Consider the following 25,026-nt stretch of genomic DNA (forward strand, 5'->3'; position numbering starts at 1 on the left):
TTTTAAGATTTTATTTATTTATTGGACAGACAGAGATCACAAGCAGGCAGAGAGGCAGGTGGCAAGAGAGAGGGGGAAGCAGGCTCCCTGCTGAGCAGAGAGCCCAACGCGGGGCTCAATCCTAGGACCCTGGGATCATGACCTGAGCCAAAGGCAGAGGCTTAACCCACTGAGCCACCCAGGTGCCCCCAAAAGTAATCTTAATATAGAAGTGTACCAATCACAATGGTGCCAGTTATTGGGTAAATTCATAAATGAGGGAATTCATGGAAACAAATGCCAGTTTACAGAGGTATCACAAAGATACCTCTTTTGGTATGGACTTTTCATCTCATTTTTACAATGATGTACTTATAGACTTTTCATCTCATTGTTATAATGATACTGTTTTGGGATATGAATAAATTAAAATGAATAAAAACATTCAAGTTTCTCATAATTGTTTTTCTTTCCAGGTAAATTTTGATTTGGCATAGAAAATGAGGGCAAACATATCCTATTGCCCTTGCATGACTTTTTTCCTTAGCAACATAAGTAGGAAAAATAAATCAAAAGGAAAACAGTGAGAAAAGATGAAAAGGGAAGGATAATACATTGGAAAGGAAGAAGAATAGAGGTGAAGGGGGGAAAAAAGGGAGAATACTAGTTAGTCCTCTCGGGCACAAAATAATTGCTGCAACATGCCTCTGTAGTTTTATCTTTATTAAACACATAAAAATGGCAAAATAACAATAAGAAACATTTCAATGTTTCCTTTGGTTGAGACTGAAGTATATGAAAAGAGATTTACATGGGCTTAAACAGCATAATTCCAGTGTTCATTTGATCATGTATATATGAAAATCCATTCTCTAAGAATAATCAAAGAGAACAAATAACAACAAAAGAATTTAACAGTGTGAACAATGGAGATTAATCTGAGGACTCATAGACAATAAAAGCCTATGAAACAGACATTCATCAAAAAAGAGAGAAATCATTTAGGAAAGATGTTTAATTTATATTTTAATCAGATTTAAAAGGATATTAAATCTATAAAAATGGTATTATTTGAAAATCACAAGCACTGCCTTTAAATTACAAAATAAATCATAATTACTGATTTACATATAATTTGAGCAGTAAACCATGAAGTGTAGTAAGCCACAAAATATAGTAAATTAGAAGCTAAACTTCTTAACACATGAGAATGAGATTCAGGAATTCTAAAGAAGAAAATGAATAAAAACAGGAAAAATAGTCCTAATAAATTTGATACAATTTTTTAAGGATTTATTTATTTATTTCTTTATTTGCGAGAAAGAGCAAGTAAGGGAGAACATGAGAGGGTAGAAGGTCAGAGGGAGAAGCAGACTCCCTGCAGAGCTGGGAGCCTGATGCAGGACTCAATTCTGGGATCCTGGGATCATGACCTGAGCTGATGGCAGTCGCTTAACTGACTGAGCCACCCAGGCGCCTAATCTGATACAGTTTTGTTTTTTTTTTTAAAGATTTTATTTATTTATTTGACAGAGAGAAATTACAAGTACACTGAGAGGCAGGCAGAGAGAGAGAGAGAAGGAAGCAGGCTCCCCGCTGAGCAGAGAGCCCGATGCGGGACTCGATCCCAGGACTCTGAGATCATGACCTGAGCCGAAGGCAGCGGCTTAACCCACTGAGCCACCCAGGCGCCCCTAATCTGATACAGTTTTAATAGAAATCCCAGATAAAGAAAACATAATATAGGTAAAAGTATAATTAAAGGTATAATAAAAAAATATCCCTGGGGCGCCTACTCAACGGGGAGCCTGCTTCCTCCTCTCTCTCTGCCTGCCCCTCTGCCTACTTGTGATCTCTGTCAAATGAATAAATAAAAATCTTAAAAAAAAAAAAAAACCCTGAACTGAAGAATGTATAAAATAAAAACTCAACTTAGTAAGAAAAATTCACAGAAAGATGAGCATAAGACTAACGTTCACAGCATGAAGTTAACAATAAAGAAAATGTTCTATAAGCACCAAAGAAGGCAAGTATCAGTTTTCAACAACAACAATGACAACAAAGTTATCAGGTTATCATTTTATTTATCTTCAAAAAGAAATGCCATAAGATAATGCAGCAAAATCTATGGACCTTTGGAGAATGGAAGTATTGGGACCCAAAACTGTACATACAGCCAAATTATTATTCAGTTAGTAGAGCAATAGAATGACATACTCACACACTTTATAACGTAAAAAAAACTACAGTAAATTAGACAGCATTTATTTGCAATGATGTGGATGGAACTAGACGGTACTATGCTAAGCGAAACAAGTCTATCAGAGAAAGACAATTATCATGTGATCTCACTGATAGGAAGAACTTGAGAAACAAGACAGAGGATCATAGGGGAAGGGAGGGGGAAATGAAATAAGATGAAACCAGAAAGGGAGACAACCCTTAAGAGACTCTTAATCTCAGGAAACAAACTGAGGGTTGCTGGAGGGGAGGGGAGTGGAAAGGATGGGGTGGCTAGATGATGGACATTGGGGAGGATATATACTATAGTGGTGCTGTGAATTGTTTAAGACTGATGAATCACAGACCTGTACCCTTAAAACAAATAATACATTATAGTTTAATAAAAGAGATAAATAAATATGAAAAAAATAGTCAAGAAAGTACTCTGATCAACTGGAAAATGAATTAAACTAAAAAGTTAAATGAGAAGGTAGAATATTAAGGAAATAGTTGCAAGCAAGAAAATCTATACTAATTTTGAGTAAATTCTAGTAATTTATATTATTATTGTGTTTATTATAAGAGTTTTTTTTAATTTATTTTTTTTAAATTTTTTATTTTTTATAAACATATATTTTTATCCCCAGGGGTACAGGTCTGTGAATCACCAGGTTTACACACTTCACAGCACTCACCAAAGCACATACCCTCCCCAATGTCCATAATCCCACCCCCTTCTCCAAAACCCCCTCCCCCCAGCAACCCTCAGTTTGTTTTGTGACATTATGAGTCACTTATGGTTTGTCTCCCTCCCAATCCCATCTTGTTTCATTGATTCTTCTCCTACCCACTTAAGCCCCCATGTTGCATCACCACTTACTCATATCAGGGAGATCATATGATAGCTGTCTTTCTCTGCTTGACTTATTTCGCTAAGCATGATACGCTCTAGTTCCATCCATGTTGTCGCAAATGGCAAGATTTCATTTCTTTTGATGGCTGCATAGTATTCCATTGTGTATATATACCACATCTTCTTGATCCATTCATCTGTTGATGGACATCTAGGTTCTTTCCACAGTTTGGCTATTGTGGACATTGCTGCTATAAACATTCGGGTGCACGTGCCCCTTTGGATCACTACGTTTGTATCTTTAGGGTAAATACCCAGTAGTGCAATTGCTGGGTCATAGGGAAGTTCTATTTTCAACATTTTGAGGAACCTCCATGCTGTTTTCCAGAGTGGCTGCACCAGCTTGCATTCCCACCAACAGTGTAGGAGGGTTCCCCTTTCTCCGCATCCTCGCCAGCATCTGTCATTTCCTGACTTGTTTATTTTAGCCATTCTGACTGGTGTGAGGTGATATCTCATTGTGTTTTTTTTTTTTTTAAAGATTTTTATTTATTTATTTGACAGAGGGAGAGATCACAAGTAGGCAGAGAGGCAGGCAGAGAGAGAGGAGGAAGCAGGCTCCCTGCTGAGCAGAGAGCTCAATGTGGGACTCGATCACAGGACCTGAGATCATGACCTGAGCCAAAGGCAGTGGCTTAACCCACTGAGCCACCCAGGTACCCCTCATTGTGGTTTTGATTTGTATTTCCCTGATGCCGAGTGATATGGAGCACTTTTTCATGTGTCTGTTGGCCATCTGGATGTCTTCTTTGCAGAAATGTCTGTTCATGTCCTCTGCCCATTTCTGGATTGGACTATTTGTTCTTTGGGTGTTGAGTTTGCTAAGTTCTTTATAGATTCTGGACACTAGTCCTTTATCTGATATGTCGTTTGCAAATATCTTCTCCCATTCTGTCAGTTGTCTTTTGATTTTGTTAACTGTTTCCTTTGCTGTGCAAAAGCTTTTGATCTTGATGAAATCCCAATAGTTCATTTTTGCCCTTGCTTCCCTTGCCTTTTGCGTTGTTCCTAGGAAGATGTTGCTGCGGCAGAGGTCAAAGAGGTTGCTGCCTGTGTTCTCCTCAAGGATTTTGATGGATTCCTTTCGCACATTCAGGTCCTTCATCCATTTTGAGTCTATTTTTGTGTGTGGTGTAAGGAAATGGTCCAATTTCATTTTTCTGCATGTGGCTGTCCCATTTTCGAGCACCATTTATTGAAGAGGCTGTCTTTTTTCCATTGGACATTCTTTCCTGCTTTGTCGAAGATTAGTTGACTGTAGAGTTGAGGGTCTATTTCAGGGCTCTCTATTCTGTTCCATTGATCTATGTGTCTGTTTTTGTGCCAGTACCATGCTGTCTTGATGATGACAGCTTTGTAATAGAGCTTGAAGTCCGGAATTGTGATGCCACCAACGTTGGCTTTCTTTTTTAATATCCCTTTGGCTATTCGAGGTCTTTTCTGGTTCCATATAAATTTTAGAATTATGTGTTCCATTTCTTTGAAAAAGATGGATGGTACTTTGATAGGAATTATATTAAATGTGTTGATTGCTTTAGGTAGCATAGACATTTTCACAATATTTATTCTTCCAATCCAGGAGCATGGAACATTTTTCCATTTCTTTGTGTCTTCCTCAATTTCTTTCATGAGTACTTTATAGTTTTCTGAGTATAGATTCTGTGCCTCTTTGGTTAGGTTTATTCCTAGGTATCTTATGGTTTGGGGTGCAATTGTAAATGGGATTGACTCCTTAATTTCTCTTTCTTCTGTCTTGCTGTTGGTGTAGAGAAATGCAACTGATTTCTGTGCATTGATTTTATATCCTGACACTTTACTGAATTCCTGTATAAGTTCTAGCAGTTTTGGAGTGGAGTCTTTTGGGTTTTCCACATATAGTATCATATCATCTACGAAGAGTGATAATTTCACTTCTTCTTTGCCGATTTGGATGCCTTTAATTTCCTTTTGTTGTCTGATTGCTGAGGCTAGGACCTCTAGTACTATGTTGAATAGCAGTGGTGATAATGGACATCCCTGCCGTGTTCCTGACCTTAGCGGAAAAGCTTTCAGTTTTTCTCCATTGAGAATGATATTTGCGGTGGGTTTTTCATAGATGGCTTTGATGATATTGAGGTATGTGCCCTCTATCCCTACACTTTGAAGAGTTTTGATCAGGAAGGGATGCTGTACTTTGTCAAATGCTTTTTCAGCATCTATTGAGAGTATCATATGGTTGTTGTTCTTTCTTTTATTGATGTGTTGTATTACATTGACTGATTTGCGGATGTTGAACCAACCTTGCAGCCCTGGAATAAATCCCACTTGGTCGTGGTGAATAATCCTTTTAATGTACTGTTGAATCCTATTGGCTAGTATTTTGTTGAGTATTTTCGCATCTGTGTTCATCAAGGATATTGGTCTATAGCTCTTTTTTTTTGATGGGATCCTTGTCTGGTTTTGGAATCAAGGTGATGCTGGCCTCATAAAATGAGTTTGGAAGTTTTCCTTCCATTTCTATTTTTTTGGAACAGTTTCAGGAGAATAGGAATTAGTTCTTCTTTAAATGTTTGGTAGAATTCCCCCGGGAAGCCGTCTGGCCCTGGGCTTTTGTTTGTTTGGAGATTTTTAATGACTGTTTCAATCTCCTTACTGGTTATGGGTCTGTTCAGGCTTTCTATTTCTTCCTGGTTCAGTTGTGGTAGTTTGTATGTTTCTAGGAATGCATCCATTTCTTCCAGATGGTCAAATTTATTGGCGTAGAGTTGCTCATAGTATGTTCTTATAATAGTTTGTATTTCTTTGGTGTTAGTTGTGATCTCTCCTCTTTCATTCATGATTTTATTTATTTGGGTCCTTTCTCTTTTCTTTTTGATAAGTCGGGCCAGGGGTTTATCAATTTTATTAATTCTTTCAAAGAACCAGCTCCTAGTTTCGTTGATTTGTTCTATTGTTTTTTTGGTTTCTATTTCATTGATTTCTGCTCTGATCTTTGTGATTTCTCTTCTCCTGCTGGGCTTAGGGTTTCTTTCTTGTTCTTTCTCCAGCTCCTTTAGGTGTAGGGTAAGGTTGTGTACCTGAGACCTTTCTTGTTTCTTGAGAAAGGCTTGAACCGCTCTATATTTTCCTCTCAGGACTGCCTTTGTTTTGTCCCACAGATTTTGAACCGTTGTATTTTCATTATCATTTGTTTCCATGATTTTTTTCAATTCTTCTTTAATTTCCCGGTTGACCCATTCATTCTTTAGAAGGATGCTGTTTAGTCTCCATGTTTTTGGGTTCTTTTCAAACTTCCTTTTGTGGTTGAGTTCTAGCTTTAGAGCATTGTGGTCTGAAAATATGCAGGGAATGATCCCAATCTTTTGATGCCGGTTGAGTCCTGATTTAGGACCGAGGATGTGATCTATTCTGGAGAATGTTCCATGTGCACTAGAGAAGAATGTGTATTCTGTTGCTTTGGGATGAAATGTTCTGAATATATCTGTGATGTCCATCTGGTCCAGTGTGTCATTTAAGGCCTTTATTTCCTTGTTGATCTTTTGCTTGGATGATCTGTCCATTCAGTGAGGGGAGTGTTAAAGTCCCCTACTATTATTGTATTATTGTTGATGCGTTTCTTTGATTTTGTTATTAATTGGTTTATATAGTTGGCTGCTCCCACGTTGGGGGCATAGATATTTAAAATTGTTAAATCTTCTTGTTGGACAGACCCTTTGAGTATGATATAGTGTCCTTCCTCATCTCTTATTATAGTCTTTGGCTTAAAATCTAATTGATCTGATATAAGGATTGCCACTCCTGCTTTCTTCTGATGTCCATTAGCATGGTAAATTCTTTTCCACCCCCTCACTTTAAATCTGGAGATGTCTTCGGGCTTAAAATGAGTTTCTTGGAGGCAACATATAGATGGGTTTTGTTTTTTATCCATTCTGATACCCTGTGTCTTTTGACAGGAGCATTTAGCCCATTAACATTCAGGGTAACTATTGAGAGATATGAATTTAGTGCCATTGTATTGCCTGTAAGGTGACTTTTACTGTATATAGTCTCTGTTCCTTTCTGATCTACCACTTGTAGGCTCTCTCTTTGCTTAGAGGACTCCTTTCAATATTTCCCGTAGAGCTGGTTTGGTGTTTGCAAATTCTTTCAGATTTTGTTTGTCCTGGAAGCTTTTAATCTCTCCTTCTATTTTCAATGATAGCCTAGCTGGATATAGTATTCTTGGCTGCATGTTTTTCTCGTTTAGTGCTCTGAAAATATCATGCCAGCTCTTTCTGGCCTGCCAGGTCTCTGTGGATAAGTCAGCTGCGAATCTAATATTTTTACCATTGTATGTTACAGACTTCTTTCCCCTGGCTGCTTTCAGGATTTTCTCTTTGTCACTGAGACTTGTAAATTTTACTTTTAGGTGACAGGGTGTGGGCCTATTCTTATTGATTTTGAGGGGCGTTCTCTGAACCTCCTGAATTTTGATGCTCATTCCCTTTGCCATGTTGGGGAAATTCTCCCCAATAATTCTCTCCAGTATACCTTCTGCTCCCCTCTCTCTTTCTTCTTCTTCTGGAATCCCAATTATTCTAATGTTGTTTCGTCTTATGGTGTCACTTATCTCTCGAATTCTCCCCTCGTGGTCCAGTAGCTGTTTGTCCCTCTTTTGGTCAGCTTCTTTATTATCTGTCATTTGGTCTTCTATATCACCAATTCTTTCTTCTGCCTCACTTATCCTAGCAGTGAGAGCCTCCATTTTTTATTGCACCTCATTAATAGCTTTTTTTATTTCAACTTGGTTAGATTTTAGTTCTTTTATTTCTCCAGAAAGGGCTTTTATATCTCTCGAGAGGGTTTCTCTAATATCTTCCATGCCTTTTTCGAGCCCGGCTAGAACCTTGAGAATTGTCATTCTGAACTCTAGATCTGACATATTACCAATGTCTGTATTGATTAGGTCCCTAGCCTTCGGTACTGCCTCTTGTTCTTTTCTTTTGTGTTGAATTTTTCCTTCTTGTCATTTTGTCCAGATAAGAGTATATGAAGGAGCAAGTAAAATACTAAAAGGGTGGCAACACCCCCAGGAAAATATGCTTTAACCAAATTAGAAGAGATCCCAAATCATGAGGGGGGAGAAAGGGGATAAAAAGAGGTTCAAAAAGGAAGAAAGAAAAAAAAAGAAAAAAGAAAAAAAAGAGAAAAGAATTAAAAAAAAGAAAACAAATACGAAAAATATCAAAAAGAAAAAATATATATATTAGATAAACTGGTTAATAAACGTTAAAAAAGAAAAAGATAAAAGTTAAAAAAAAATTTTACCAGAAGGCGAGAAAAAAAAACAAAAAACGAAAAAGAAAAAAATTAAATTAACTGCAAGACTAAAAAAAATCACAGGGAAAAAGCCATGAGTTCCATGCTTTGCTTTCTCCTCCTCTGGAATTGTGCTGCTCTCCTTGGTATTGAAACCGCACTCCTTGGTAGGTGAACTTGGTCTCGGCTGGATTTCTTGTTGATCTTCTGGGGGAGGGGCCTGTTGTAGTGATTCTCAAGTGTCTTTGCCCTAGGCGGAATTGCACCGCCCTTAGCAGGGGCCGGGGTGAGTAATCCGCTCGAGTTTGCTTTCAGGAGCTTTTGTTCCCTGAGCGCTTTCCGTAGAGTTCCGGAGGACGGGAATACAAATGGCGGCCTCCTGGTCTCCGACCCCGAGGAGCCGAGAGCCCAGGGCCCCACTCCTCAGTGCGCCCTCAGGGAACAGCGCCCAGTTACTCCTGTCTGCCTGACCTCCGGCCGCGCTCCGAGCTCACCGAGCCTGCGACCAGTTCAAGGTAACACCGAGCTGTGAGCTTACTGTCGGCTCTGTCTCTGTAGCCGGCTTTCCCGTTCCAATACCCGCAAGCTCTGCGACACTCAGACACCCCCGATCCTTCTGTGACCCTGCGGGACCTGAGGCCACGCTTACCCCGCGTGGGCTTCGCCCCGGTTTAGCCTCTGGAGCGATGTCCCTCAGCGGAACAGACTTTTAAAAGTCCTGATTTTGTGCGCCATTGCTCCGCCGCTTGCCGGGAGCCGGCCCCTCCCCCCGGGGTCTATCTTCCCGTCACTTTGGATTCACTTCTCCGTCGGTCCTACCTTTCAGAAAGTGGTTGTTTTTCTGTTTCCAGAATTGCTGTTCTTCTTCTCTTCCATCTGCCGATGGATTTTCAGGTGTTTGCAATCTTTAGATAAGCTATCTAGCTGATCTCCGGCTAGCTGAAGTAGTCTCAGCCTGCTACTTCTCCGCCATCTTGACTCCTCCCCTCTATTATAAGAGTTTAAAGACATTGAATCCTGAATAATAATGATCTTTATAAATTTCAATTTTCTAAAACAAACATATGAATTAAGAAGAAGAAAAATAAAAAATGTGACAAATGTCTTATCCTACATAAGAAGAAGCTAACGTTTATTTAATCTTAAAATGATAAAATAATTTAGATTTAAATATTTTAATGTATGCTGAATCAATGTTTAGAAAACAAAACATATAGCTTTCAAATAATTGGAGAAAAAATAATAAAGATAACAAGGATAAGCTAAAATGCCTAACATTTAAAATCATATAAAAAGATGAAAAGAGTAAAATTAAACATATCTTATCATAATAAATATAAATGGATTAAAATTTCCCTATTTAAAATGTTAAAGTAATTTTTGAATTGGTGGCCAGAAAGAATTTTCAGGGAATTGCATCAGGAAGATGGTGAAATGGGAGGTGTCCCAGTAATATCTCCCCACAGCAACAATAATTTGGTAGCAAGCCATGGAAAAAGTACCTTTGTCAGAACTTTAAAATCCATGGAGGATCTTGTAAAACATTGGTGCTGTCAAAGACCAAAGATTTGTTTTGAGAAAGCAGGCCCATGCCTAGATGATGAGCTTATTGACCATAGTCCTGGCTAGACCCATAAACACCCATATCTCCTGTTGCTTGGGAACAGCCCCATTTGGCTTTGCTACCACCAACAACAACATCTGCCTAGTAACCTACTGGAAGACACATCTATCCATATCCCTGGAGGCAGACCTGCAGATCTTGGTCCAAACACAGATCCTAAAGTGGCTGTGAAACTTCATTCTATTCCTTCCTTCCCAAGTGCAGTTCTAGACAATCTTCCTGCCCACAGAATTTCCAGGAAACATGTTGGTCCATGCACCCAGAGGCACCTTGCTCAATGACTCAACAGAAGCCAAGGACCCAATAAGAGATACACCCATTCATGCACCTAGAAACAAGGCAGCCATCTGACTCAGATGCTCTGGTAGACCCTTGTTACAGTGCCAGTCCACTTGACCAAGGTCACAGAGACAGTCCTGTCTCAGTTCCCAGGTACTATGCAGAATCCACATTTACCCAAATCCCTATTCACAGACCAGTAAACTGCAAATCCTACTATAGACCAGATGATAGCCACATAACCTGGTCCTAGTCTCACTCAACTGTAATCCTGGAAGCAATCACGCCAGCCCAAGGGATACAACAGGAGGCTTTTACCCAACAAAATCAATCTGTAAAACCTGGAAAAGATGTCTGCTCCTTGAAATGCACAGACACCAATGCAGTAGTACATAGATCACAAAGATTCAGGCAAACATAATATCATCTGAAGAGAACTCATAAAGCTCTAGCAACTGATCCCAAAGAAATGGAGATGTAAGATTTTCTTGACAAAGAATTCAAAGTAATCATTTTAAAGAAGTTCAAAAGGATGCAAGGGTACACAAATAGATGACTAAATGGAATCAAGAAAGCAAAGTGTGAAAAACATAAGTTTAACAAAGAAATAAAACCATAAAAAAAGTGAAACAGAAATACTGGAGCTAAAAAATACATTATAGAAATGAAAAAATCAATGGAAAGCTTCAACAGCAGACTGGATCATTACGAAGAAAAAAGTCAGCAATCTTAAAAATAAGTCACTTGAAATTGGAAAGTTGGAGAAACAAAAGAAAAAAGAATAAAAACTAGTGAAGAAAGCATATGGAACCTATATGACACCAATGACAAAAAATGAATGTATGCATTATGTATGTCCCAGAAGGAGAAGAGAAAGAGAAAGAGAGGGGAATAAAGATTATTTTTAAAATAATGGCTGAAAATTTGCCAAATACTGGGAAGGATATCTACATTTAGATTCTGAAAGCTCAAAAGACCCCACGAGAGACTAGTCCAAAGAGTATCCAGAGATACATTATAAACCAACCATCAAAAGTCAAAGACAGAAAGAGAACTTAGAAAACAAGAGAAAAGCAATTCATCATATAAGAAGGCATATTATAAAACTATTAATAAACTTCTCAGTAGAAGTCTCACAGGCCAAAAGAGAGTGGGATAATGTACTCAAAGTACAAAACAAAACAAACAAATAAATATACAAAACAAAGAAAGCCCTGTTAAGGGTGCTATATCCAACACAGCTATGTTTCAGAAATGAAAGAGAATCAAAGACGTTCTTAAATAAAAGCTGAAGGAGTTCAACAAAACTATACCTGCCTTATAAACAGTGTTAAAGGGAACACTTCAGATTGAAAGGGAGGATGCTGAGTAACAGCATGAAACATTTGTACTATAATAGTCATTAGTAAAGGTAAATAGTCAAATTCAAAATGCTTTAATACTGTGAAGATAGTGTATAAATGTATTTTAATTCTAATATAAAAGTTAAAAGACAAAAATTATTAAAAAAAACTATAGCTATAATAATTTGATACTGGGTACACAATATAAAGACAAGCAAAATGTGATATCAACAGCATGAAATATGGAGGGAAGAGAAGTAAAAGTATGCCAATGATTTAAAAAAAAATCTCTAGTAGATACACAAAAGATAAAGAGAAAAAAACATCAAAATATACCACTGCAAAAAATCAGCAAAGAACAAAAGAAGAGAGGAGGAGGGAAGAAAGGATCAAAGACACTATAAAGCACTCAGAAAACAATTAACAATGAAAACAGTAAGTTTTTAACTATCAATAATTACATTCAATCTAGATTTATCTATTCAAATGACACAGACTGGTTGTTGGTTTAAAAAACAACATCAACAACCAGTATCCAACAATATATGGCCTACAAAATACTCATGGTATGTTTAAGGACACAGGCTTAAAGTTAAGGATAAAAAATATTGCATGAAAAGGGCAACAGAGAACAGTGTGGCCATATTTGTATCAGAAAAAATATATTTTCAATCATAAGTGTCACACAAAAAAAACAAAAATGATCACCATATGATGATAATGGGCTCAATTCATCAAGAGGATATAACAGTTCTAAGTATATATGATATGCACCTAACATTGGAGGATCTAAATATATAAAGAAAATATATACAGAAAATATAAACAGGAAGGATAAATACAATACAATAGTATGAGACTTTGATGCCCCACTTTCAACAATTTCAGAATCTAAATGTAGATATCCTTCCCAGTATTTGGCAAATTTTCAGCCATTATTTTTAAAATAATCTTTATTCCCTTTCTCTTTCTCTTTCTCTTTCTCTTCTCCTTCTGGGATACATTCTTTTTTTGTCATTGGTGTCATATAGGTTCCATATGCTTTCTTCACTAGTTTTTATTCTTTTTTCTTTTGTTTCTCCAACTTTCTAATTTTCAACACAGAAAATCGAAAAGAATACAATGTGCTTGAATAACTCTACAGACCAAAAGGACCTAACAGATATATACAGAATATTTCATTCAGCAATCATAGAATGCACATTTTTCTCAAGTGTATTTGGACTATTCTCTGGGATAGATCATATGTTGGCCTACAAAACAGTCTCAACATATTTAAGAAGACTGAAATAATATCAGACATTTTTTCTGACCACAGTGGTAGGAAATTAGAAATCAAAACAGGAGGAAATTTGGAAAATTCACAAATATTTAGAAAATGAAAAATAGATTTCTGAAAAACAAGTGAATAAAGAAGAGATTGACAGGGCAGTCAAAAAATATCCAAGACAAAGGAAAGTGGAAACACTACATAGCAAACTTATGAAATGCAGCAAAACCAGTTCGAAGAGGGAAGTATATAATAATAAAGCCTGCATTAAGAAAAAAGAAAAATTTTAAATAAACAGCCTAATATTATGCTTCAAGGAACTAGAAAAAGAAGAAGAAACTAAGCCCAAAGTTAGGAGAAGTAAGGAAATAAAGATTTTTAGAGCAGAAATAAATGAAACAAGAAAGACAACAGGAAAATTTAAGGAAATTGTTTTAATTTTTAGAAGGTAAACAGAATTGAAAAACTTTTTTTTTTAAATATTTTATTTACTTTATATGACAGAGATCACAAGTAGGCAGAGAGGCAGGCAGAGAGAGAGGGAGGAGGAAGCAGGCTCCCTGCTGAGCAGAGAGCCCGATGCGGGGCTCGATCCCAGAAGCCCGATTCGGGGCTCGATCCCAGGAGCCTGAGATCATGACCCAAGCTGAAGACAGAGGCTTTAACCCACTGAGCCACCCAGGCGACCCCAGTATTGACAAACTTTTAAGTAGACTAACCAAGAAACAAAAGGGGATGATTCAAAAAAAATTATAAATGACAGGAGAATTACAACTGATATCACAGAAATAAAAGTATTATAAGCGAATACTATGAATAATTATTCAAGTTGAATATTTGAAAGAAATGGATAAATTCTGAGAAGCATACAATGTACCAAGACTAAATGATGAAGAAATAGAACATCTGAACAAATAGGAAATCAGAATAATAATTAATAATTTTCCAACAAAGAAAAGCCCAGGTTTGGATGTTTTGTATGTGACAACAAAAGCACAGGCCAAAAGGCAAAAATAAATAAGTGAGACTATATCAAAGTAAAGATTTCTTCAGCAAAGGCTGCAATCAAGAAAATGAAAAAGTAATCAAGGGAATGTGAAAATTATTTGCAGGCCACATATATCTGATAAAGGATTAACAGATAAAAGTTAAAAGTAGTTCATATAACCAATAGCAATAAAACCCCAAATAGTCCAATTCAAAAAAATAAATGAGCAAAGGACTTGTTTGGTTATTTATACAAATGACCAACAAGTATATGAAAAGGAGTTCATCATCATTAACATTCAAGGGAATGAAAATCAAAGCCACTATGAGGTATTACCCCATACCGTCTAGTTTGGTTATTATCAAAAAATAACAAATAAAAATGTGGGAGAGGATGTGGGGTACTCTTTTTTGAGTACCCTTGTGCACTGTTGATGGGGATATAAATTGGCATAGCCATTATAGAAACTGTATGGTGGTTCCCTAAAAAATTAAAGATAGAACTACCCTATGCTCCAGGAATCTCATTTTTGGACACAGAACCTAAAGAAGTTGAAATCAGATCTTGAAGAGGTATCTGTGCTTCCATGCTCATTGCACCTTTATTTACAATATTTACAAGAGCCAAGATATGGGAACAATCTAAACGTCCTTTGACAGGTAAAAAGATAATTAAAATATGTAATATATAATATTATTTAGTTTTTTAAAAAAAGAAAATTATGTCAGTGGCAACAATATGGACGAACTTGGAGGACATTTCATGCATGCTAACAAAAATAAACGAGTCACAAAAAAGTAAATACTATATGATCTCACTTATATGTGGAAACTAAAAAAAGAAAAGTAAAAGTCACAATCAGAGAGTTGAATGATGGCTGCTAGGTGGGGGAAATGAGGAGATGTTGGTCAAAGAGTATAAACTATGTTCTCAGTAAATTCTGAGGAGCTAGCGTAGATCTTGGTGGCTATAGTTAGATACTGTAATATATACTTAAAACTTTCTAAGAGAGTAAACTTTAAGTGTTCCAACCACAAAAAAGTAACTGTTTAAGGTAATGGATGTGTTCATTAGGTTGTTTTACATTTCGCAATGTATAACAAAACATCATAATATGTACTCTAAAGTATATAATTTTTATTTGTCTATTATACCTCAATAGAGTTGGAAAAGCATTTCCTTTTATGTGCTTTTTAGAAGAAGTGGGTAAGAATAAAAATAAAAGGTAGAAATTAAATAATGAATGAAGATAAGCCAGGTAATAATTATAAGCAACAAAAATAACAATAATTTGGTTATAAAATGTACAAAAAATAAAAAGCAAAATTTAAAATAGATTTAATAAGCATAAATAAAATTAATTGATACAGCAAGCATGGAATATTATCAAATCAACATAAAATAATACAAATGATAAAAGAAATTGTTGTACCTATGGTTATAGAATCTTTGATAGATTAATATTTGAAAAATTAGGAAGGATATAGACATTTTTATTAGGAGTTTGCATGGAACAGTATTTGAATGTATACTATATTCATTTCAAATATCTGACAAACATATATGGAAGATTTCTTCTACAAAAGATTCTATATGTGGTCATTTACAGAAGAAAAAATCATGTAAATTCTAAAAGTAAGTTATTAATTCATATGGGTAACTTCATTTCCAGGTGTGCAGCAATGGTGAATGTGTGGAACTTGAAAAGGTCTACAACTCAACCAATTGCTCTTCTCAATGTGACGAAAAAGCTGTAAGATTTGACTCCTTTTTAAATTAATGTCTTGACAGTTGTTTATTTACATAGGACTTCATTGCTGGGCATGGTGTTTGTGTTTGTTTGTGTGTGTGTGAGTGCATGTGTGTGGTGATTTTTAAATCAAATATATTTTTGGAATCCATTTTTTCATGTATCTTCCATAAAATTGATCTAAAGACCCAAACCAGTATTACACATAGATATTGCCTATATTGTATATATATATTTTATCATTGGACTGGTAATCTAGAAATCCAGTAACTTATGTACCTATGAAGTTTAAACCTAATGTTTAAAGTTGGATTTACCATGTCACTTATAGTTAAATTATACCAATGTCAACACTAACCTAAAGCTTTTCACAAAACAACAAAAAATTATGTATATATGTACATTATATACATTTATATATATATTTAAAATATATAGACATATAATATACATATATATTATAGAGAAAGAGAGAGTTGGAAAAGAATTTCTTTTTTCCTATCTTATATTTCCTATTGGATATATATATACACACACATAAATGTACATATAATTACATATAATATATATACATATAAAATATATATAAATATACATATATATTTTATGTATTTATATACATATCTCTCTCTTCTCAATTATATTTATATATATATATATCCTCAATTAACACTGCCCAGTACTATGTGTAACTCTAGCAGGGCTGTTCCTTTAATAAGATTGAGGCCTTCTAGAAAGAGAAGTCAAACCGTCTTGTTTATCTGGTTTGGAATCATTTTCATGCCCAAAGGCCATCTTCAAAAGTGGTTATTTCTTGTAATTTTGTGTGCTTATTTTTTACCAAAGGTTGATTCTGATATACAGTTTAGATAATTAATCAGTAAAAGAATGAATGTATGTGTGAGTGCATCTGTGTGTGTGATATAAAACTAAGCAAAGTGAGATGCAATACACACACACATAATTTGATAAAATTATGACTGATTGCTCTTCCAGGTGGATGACCATGAACTTGAGTGCCAATGTGAGGAAGAACAGAAACATGTGGATTGGGGAAAAAACTTAAATATTACCTGTGAGCATCCTAGGATATAATACCTTGCATATATCAAAAGACAATAACAAAGCTTTCCACCTTATTTTTGAAATCTAATATGTATATGTTGTATTTCTGTGTGGATTTGCATGGTATTTTAGTTATTTCACATATTTAAATGTCCAAATTTGAATTTACAACAATTACCTTTTAGAATTAATATATCTTCTTCTAGTTAAATTTGGGATAGATCTTCTAAGAGCCCATAACACAACAAGGCCTTTTCTATAGTCAGTTAATAATAACTGACAGTCATAACATTTCCTACTGATTGTGGTTTTAAACATAATGGACTCTTGGGTGGACTGTCAATGGCTAGTACATATAATAATTTCTGTAATGCCTTGGTCTTTTGCTTTACATTTTTTTTTTTAAAAATGGAGTTGGGAGGAATTAAAGTCCTTAAGGAAGGGAGAAGCTGGATTATAACAGCTCAGTTAATATTCCACCGTCCTAAAGTTGATGTCCTGGCTAAAACTTGTTTTTTAATATTGCAGATATATCCATCCTGGTGGTTGTGCTTGTCCTGGTTATTATTGGTGTTGGGGTAGTTGTATTATTAATTCATCACCAAAAATGTATTAAGTTGAAGCGAATTCTGAGGTATGTATTTTCTATGTGTTGTAATGGGACCATTACTGGGAAGATATAAGCTTTGTCACCACAGATGATGAAACTCTAGGTGGGAGAAGTATAAGCCTCTTACTAAGGACAAAGTAAGAGTAACAGTAAATTGAAAAACTAACATTTTTATGTTCTCATCTCCAAATGCTTATCCCAATGGGTCCCAAACTTCACTGCACATTGGAATCATAGAGATTTCTAAAAAGAATTCTAATTTTAGTTCCTACCTCAGATTTGTTCCAGAGTGTAACCTGAGTATCAATCTTTTAGAAATCTCCTAGATGATTAAATATTAACCACAGACTAATCCTATCACTTATGTCAATATCCAATTTCCTTCTTGACAGCCCACTTAGAGATACATTGGGAATGGAGAATAAAGGATACTTTGGTGATGAGCAGCAGACAAGAACTGAGCCAATTTTCCCTGATATTCATCCCCTTCATGTAAGCAAGTGTCATTTGCAATAGTTAATAAATCGACTTAAAAAGCAGTTGCATGTGTATTTGAAGTGGAACTAGCCCTAAGCTAAGTGACAAGAAAACAACAGTTTAACATAATTCCACACCAATGGAGCCTTCAGTCTACGTGTGGGGAAGGAAAGGATGACAGGACAAAAGCAAACCAAGACTCTATTTCAGAGCAGCATATATTAGTTCAACAAAATATTGATTTGTGCACTATTGGAAAAATTCACATACACAAATTTATTTTGGGACATAAAACAAGTCTATTTTTTTTTTTAAGATTTTATTTATCTATTTGAGAGACAGCGCCAGCAGGGAGAAGGGACAAAGGGAGAGGGAGAAGCAGACCCTCCACTGAGCAGGAAGCCAGATGCCAGGCTCAATTCCAGGACCCTGAGATTATGACCTGAGTTGAAAGCAGACCCTTAAATGACTGAGCCACCCAGGAACCTGGGGACATAAAACAAGTCTTAACAAATTTAAAAGAATTGAGGTCATACAAAATATGCTTTCAAAATAAAATTTTATTAAAAATCAGTAACAAAGGGGGGGGCGCCTGTGTGGCTCAGTGGGTTAAAGCCTCTGCCTTCGGCTCAGGTCAGAATCCCAGTGTCCTGGGATCGAGCCCCACATCGGGCTGTCTGCTCCGCAGAAAGCCTGCTTCCTCCTCTCTCTCTCTCTGCCTGCCTCTCTACCTACTTGTGATCTCTGTCTGTCAAATAAATAAATAAAAATCTTGAAAAAAAAAAAAATCAGTAACAAAGGGCGCCTGGGTGGCTCAGTGAGTTAAAGCCTCTGCCTTCGGCTCAGGTCATGATGCCAGGGTCCTGGGATAAAGCCCTGCATCAGGCTCTCTGCTCAGCGGGGAGCCTGCTTCCCTTCCTCTTTTTCTGCCTGCCTCTCTGCTTACTGGTGATCTCTGTCAGATGAATAAATAAAATATTTTTTTAAAAAATCAGTAACAAATATATTGGGAAAATCCCCAATTGAAAATTAAAAACAAATTCTAAAAACACTTGGGTCAAATAAAAACCTTAAAAAGGAGAACAGAAAATACTTTAAAGGAAAAGGAAACAAAACCTACCAGAACTTGTGGGAAGTAGTGAAATCAGTAATTAAAGGAAAGTTTATAGCACTAAATGCTTATGTTAGAAAAGAAGTAAGGTATGAGAGCAATGATATCAGTTTTCATTTTAAGAAGCCAAAAAACAAGGAAAAAGAAGAAGAAGAATAGCAAAGCTCCATGCAAGTGGAGGACAGGGAAATAACAAGTACTGGGTACCAATGAAATTGAAAACAAAGCAAAACAATAATCACATAAGAAAACAATAAAAGCAAAAGCTATTTTCTAGAAATTAATGGATCTTATAAACTTCCAGTCAGACTGAGCAGAAGAATGTAAGTGAGTCAGCATGACTATCAGGAATCATAAAGGTGAAATCTCAGGAGAGTATACCTTATTAAATTAACAATATTTTGCATATGGAGATTAATTTGGAAACTTCTTATTTTAATATATTATATTAAATAACTCTTATTTAATATATTTAATAGTAATTAAATAGTAAATTTTTTGAAAGTTGTTAATCACCAAAGCTTATTCACAAAAAGATAGATAAACTGAATAGCTCTGTATATAACAGAGAAAAGTGACTTTGTAGTCAAAACCTTTCCACGAAAAAATGGTGAATTCTACCAAACATATAATGTTGAAATAATATTAGTTCTATATAAACTTTTCCAACCTTGGGGGAAATTGGTACAAAGTATTAAAAATGATCATACATATACCCTATGACCCAGCAGCCCCATGGGAAAACATTCACAATTGTGGTCCAATAGCATATTTTCAAAAAGTGAACACAATAAAAATGTCTAATCACAGTAAAAGGCATGAACAAAATGCTATATACTCATACAATGGAACATTACAGAGAAAGAGTAATAAATGAACTACTGATCTTTACCACATGAATAAATCTCACAAACACACTGTTCAGAAGATGTCAAGTCCAAATATTTATATTTATATCAAGTTGAAGAACTGTCAAAGCTAATCTATGGTATTAGAAGACAGGGTAGTGATTACCACAGGGAAGAGAGAATCTTCTGAGAAAAAGATAAAGTTTTATTTTTTGATTCTGGGCAACTTGAGCAACTTTCATTGCTCATTTGTGAAAATCCATCCTCTACACTTAGTATTTGTGCATTTCTTTGTGCATATTTTACAGGAAAGGAAAAAAGTTGGTTGAAATAACCGTTTTAGCAATATATGAAGATGTCAACAATCTTGCAGAAGTCCCCATAGTTAGTGGCTTGTTAACTGCCTTTAACAACAGCTATGATTTCTAGTGCATTCAGCTCATTGAAAAAAACTGTGAGTGTCCAAATTAAGAAGCTACAAATTCATTCCCTTAAAAAAAAATTAACTATTGAGGAAATCATTATTGATAAGACAATACTGATGAAATTACCCTTTGCGACTATCTTGAAGGAGGGACTATAAGCCTTAAATTCAGAGGTTAAGTATTAGCTGACCATTATTACATGAAAATGCCAATGAAAATATGATAATACTAGTATTTTAAATTAGCATTTGATGTTGTTGTTGTTAGTGGTGGTCTGGTTACACAGCTCCAAAGGTTTTGAATGCTTTTCCCCAACTCCACCTGTCCCATAAGCCCTGTGTTTCTTCATAATAATGCAGAACATGGTCCCACTCCACCCCCAGAAACACACAAATGAGAGTATACCAGAAATGCCTGTACTCAAGTATTTAAGGATGGTTAATTAATCTTTCTCTGGTTGTGGGATGATTTATTATTTTTATTTGTTTATATTTTTTATTATGCCAGTGATGACACCAAGATGATAAAGCAAGTCTTAATTGTCCACTGGAATAGATGGAAAATATTGTGTGATAATTTTTTAAGCTTACACGTAGATTTCGTGATGCTGATATAAGTCTTGAATATGTGCCTTGAGGTTTAATTAAGAAACTATGTAAAGGTACTTATCACAGTGCTTTCTAAATATTTAGTGCTTAATGCATGTTAACGTGCTTCATGAATTAATATGAAAAAGAGTTGTGCTCCAGGAGAGGAGTCGGGGGGGAAAAGTGCCCTGAGTCTGTGATCAATAATGAGTATTCACAGAAGTCAAGCAGAGATTCACATGGAGCTTGGGGCATATTTGTTTCCATTTCTAGATTGCAAGTTCCTTAAATGCTTTGACATTTTAGTTAAATGAGGGAACACAGAAGAGGAGCTTAATAAATATATTTTGATATATGAATAAAGTAAATTCACTATTAATGGTATATGTGCCATAATATGTTTATAAACACAGATTGTATAGGAGAATTGTAGTGTCAAATCTCACATTTAGGCTTTTTGTATTATTTGTTAGAAAATTGTATAAATAACAGTGATTTAGCTGATGCTTATTTGATACATTAGTTACCCCTCAATGGCCAGTTTTCAGCAAAATTGTGCTTTGGGAAAGGTCTTTTGATGTCCTTTCCCTCTTACATTAATAATGCTTAATTTTTTTTTCTTCTGCCACCCAGTACTTCTCCTAGGCAGGTCCTATTTCCACCAGATCATGCTTTCTAGTTATATTAATGTCCACTGGAGGCTAACAGAAAATACTTTAGAGAGGATAACCTCATCCAAGCATATCTGTATTACAACAGTAAGTTCTGGAGGTCCTCAAAGACCTTCCAGGTCCAAAATGGATGGAGCTTGTTATGGAAGTTCGGACATTAAGACAATTTGATTAAGATTTGGAGGCTGAAAGACTTGCCTTGTGCAATTTTCATCATAACTCATAAAGAAACTTGCACTCTTCTCTAATATAAGTTTGTTTTATAAGTTCTTGGACTCCTTCATTATAAGAGAATAACCTAGGGAAGAATATTGTTCCCATGTGTTTTAGTATTTGTACATTTACTAGGTTGCATCCCAGAGATAGTTAGAAAATTTATATTGAGCACTTAGGAAATAGTCATACTTGCTTGAATACTAATTGCAAGTTAATAGTATCTCTTTTCACTAGCAAATAACTGCAGAGTCCTTGGAGCAGCTTCCAACCAGTTTTTCAAGTCCACACTACATCACACTGGTATGGTCCCTTATCTTCTTTCTGTTGCTTGTACTGATCTATGGCCATTTCAATAAAAATTTTGGTGCCCCTTAACCATTTGCTGGGTCCTTGAATAAGTCCAATAATATAATAATCGCTGTCTGATTTGAGGAAGAAATAGAACAGGCCCCACTTATCAGGAGGACTGGAATTAGTTTGAGAAGCTCATGAGGAAGTCATGCTTGGTCATGCATGGTCTTTTACATAAAATATTGACATTGTGTTCATCATGAACTCTTGGGAATTAGTTTTGACATTTTTAAAACAATGCATTAACTGATTATTTATTACAATTACTGAGTTTTCTTTGGCCCCCAAATGGTGATTTTGGGATAACTGTCTCACAAACCCTACCCTATTCCCCGCCCAGGTTTTCAAGGGTCAAAACCAGTGATGGCTTCCAATGGGGCCATATCAGCCTGAGGGCTTTCCACTGACTGAAGTGTATTCCCTGATAAATATTAATAAAAGGGAAACACATGAGCCAAATTAGCATGCAGATGCCTGAGAAACTGAGTCAAAAAAGAGTTATTACAGGATCTCTAGGATCCCCTGAACTGCTAGAGTCTCTGTATCTTCAAGGTCCACAGTAGAACAATTATTCAGAGCTGGGCACTGAAATCAGCAAGATTTTTGACAATGTATTTCTTTTCAAATCAACATTTTTTATTATGCTTTCATTATTAATGGCTAAAAGAGTGTTATTAAGATAGTTTTCAGTCCGTGGTTCCACAGAATTTTCTTATAACACAGAATGATCTCAGAGTATGCCCTACAGTTGGGGTGGCGCTCAATGAGCATTTCTCCCCAATCCCCACTTAAAACCAGTCCAATCCATTTTTATATATTGTTTTTACTGGGATTTCAACAGAAATGTTTTCTCAATGAAAGCCCTAGTTCTTGAAAAATGTTTGGAAATCTCTTACTAAATGCACTGTTGGAGAGACCCACCACAAAGTTCATAAAGAAAAATGGTTTCTGCTAAGACTTCACTGGCCAGAACCATCCTCCCTTCCTCTCCATAGCAATTTACAAACTTCCTTAGATTTTTCATCTATCAGGAAGAGATAGTCTGCATGTATGTGTTTGTGTGTATATGTCTATGCGTGAGATCTGACACAACAAATTTATTTATTACAGAAACCTGCAAATAAAGATCCAAGAGGAATCGCTGATCCAAATCAAAGTGCCAAAATGGTAGGCTCCTGTGACTGATGGTACCACGCCCCCACACACATTTTTTAACTTGTCAAATTTAGCATTCTTTGTGTTCTTTACCTACTCATTGAGTAGGAACACCTTTTGTCCTTACCAGAAGAATAAGATGGTTGGAAATGTTTTCTCTGATATGCTAAGATTTCTAACAGTGATTCCACCAAGCAGGTTTCAGTCCAAGAGCTTCTGACCGGACCACAGGAGCAAGCTAGAATTTGATATTGTCAGTCTTAACACACATTAAATGCAACAAAAACAATACTTCTTTCTCAAACTTTTCTTGCCCAGGGTATGCGCACTGATGGGTTTTCATGAAGGATTCTAAAGGACATAGTAGCACTGGTCAAGAGATGGTCCATTCTTCCTGAACAGCTATTTCATGATAGCTTCATCAGCATGTCACTTACCCAATCAATAACTGACTATATCTGAGGGATGATTTCACTTTTAAATTGCTATGGATATGTTAGAAAATTTATCCAAAAAATTGTGATTTTTGTAAAAGAGAGACAAAAATGAACATTGTTTGGCTACATTTCAGAATTCATTCATCCATTCATTGATTTCTGCTGGGTTCCTCCAATGTACTGGTTAATAGGAAGCTTTCCTCCACAAAATATTCTTACAAGGGATCTTGCCCAATACACTTTCTCTATTGAGATGGAGAAGGAAGGACATTTCTAATGGTACTTCCAACTCGTAAGGATAGACCTGTCTCATACTGAAGAGTGGAGAAAGATGCTCCTTAGTGCAAGCAAACTGTTTGAATTCGTGTAATGAAAAACAAAATGATTTTCTTAATAGGCTTGTTCATCTTATAATGACTGTTTAATTAGCCATGGCTAAAGATATATGGAAAATTATGAATAAATGTAGTACAACACAATCCAGAAAAGTTACTATAATTAGAAGATAAAAATGAGTAACTGAAACATAACATGCTTATAGACTTTGGAGAAAATAACTTCTTTTTAACCATGTGTTTCCATTTAGAGCTTGAAATTGGATATCCAAAATGGCTGTGCAAGGCTACGTTGAGAATTCTGGCTGAAAGATCTTCCGAACCTTCCCTAGGTATTTGCTGCACAAACTTCTGGCAGTTTTTCAAAAGTTCTTATCAAGGAAGAAAATGTTAACAAGAAACAACTTCTTTCAGTGATATTTACCTATAGAATTTACAACCTGTAGTGTAGAATATGCTACAAAAATAATTCTTTAAAGTTTTTCCAGTGCTTTTTAGTCTAATGTAAAAATAGTCTCCTTGATCTAATGTTTTCCTAAAAAATGTCAATCTAGTTACTTAAAAAAGACTCAAAACCTCGAGGATATGAAATTACACCCCTGAGTCTAAGAAGCAAAACACTGCTTATGAAAGGTTATTTCTTTGGGAACATAAAACTACTTACCTTAATTGGAATCTGACATGATTACCACTACTTTTGGTTTAAAAGAAATTCTCTCCTGCAGAAATGCCAAGAAATTCAGTGCAGAAGTCATCTGATTCCACTAAATATTTAAAAGGTAGATAGATGGCTGTCTAGCTTATGTCCTATCAGTGAAGGAGATAGAATAATCATCATCTCAACTACAGGGTAGTTCTTAAAATTATGGGAGTAGCAAAGGAAGACATGAAGTGCTCCTGGTTAAATTCCTGGAACCTAATTCTAAACTCCCAAAGTTCTAGAATTCCTTATGAACCTGACAGAAGTCACAGAGTTATAAGAATTTCAGAAAATTAACTCTATCTGAGAAGAAATACTCACAGTTCCCGTGAAGTGTTTGTGAGATCTTTATAATACACAGATTCGAGGATTCACCATGTAATTTCTGAGCC

At 35.7% G+C, this 25,026-nt stretch overlaps 1 protein-coding gene across 1 annotated transcript in view; it reads left to right on the forward strand.

Moving 5' to 3' along the window:
• ADAM7 (ADAM metallopeptidase domain 7) overlaps positions 1-25,026 on the forward strand; it is an 85,734-nt gene that overhangs the window by 57,236 nt on the left and 3,472 nt on the right. Inside the window, exons 18-22 of the mRNA XM_032332059.1 lie at positions 15,569-15,649; positions 16,643-16,721; positions 17,240-17,345; positions 17,714-17,813; positions 23,118-23,174. Coding sequence (XP_032187950.1) covers positions 15,569-15,649; positions 16,643-16,721; positions 17,240-17,345; positions 17,714-17,813; positions 23,118-23,174 — 423 coding nt within the window. The remainder of the gene's footprint in view (positions 1-15,568; positions 15,650-16,642; positions 16,722-17,239; positions 17,346-17,713; positions 17,814-23,117; positions 23,175-25,026) is intronic.

The sequence above is a fragment of the Mustela erminea genome, chromosome 2 (genome assembly GCF_009829155.1).
Source record: "Mustela erminea isolate mMusErm1 chromosome 2, mMusErm1.Pri, whole genome shotgun sequence".
Taxonomy (NCBI): Eukaryota; Metazoa; Chordata; class Mammalia; order Carnivora; family Mustelidae; genus Mustela; species Mustela erminea.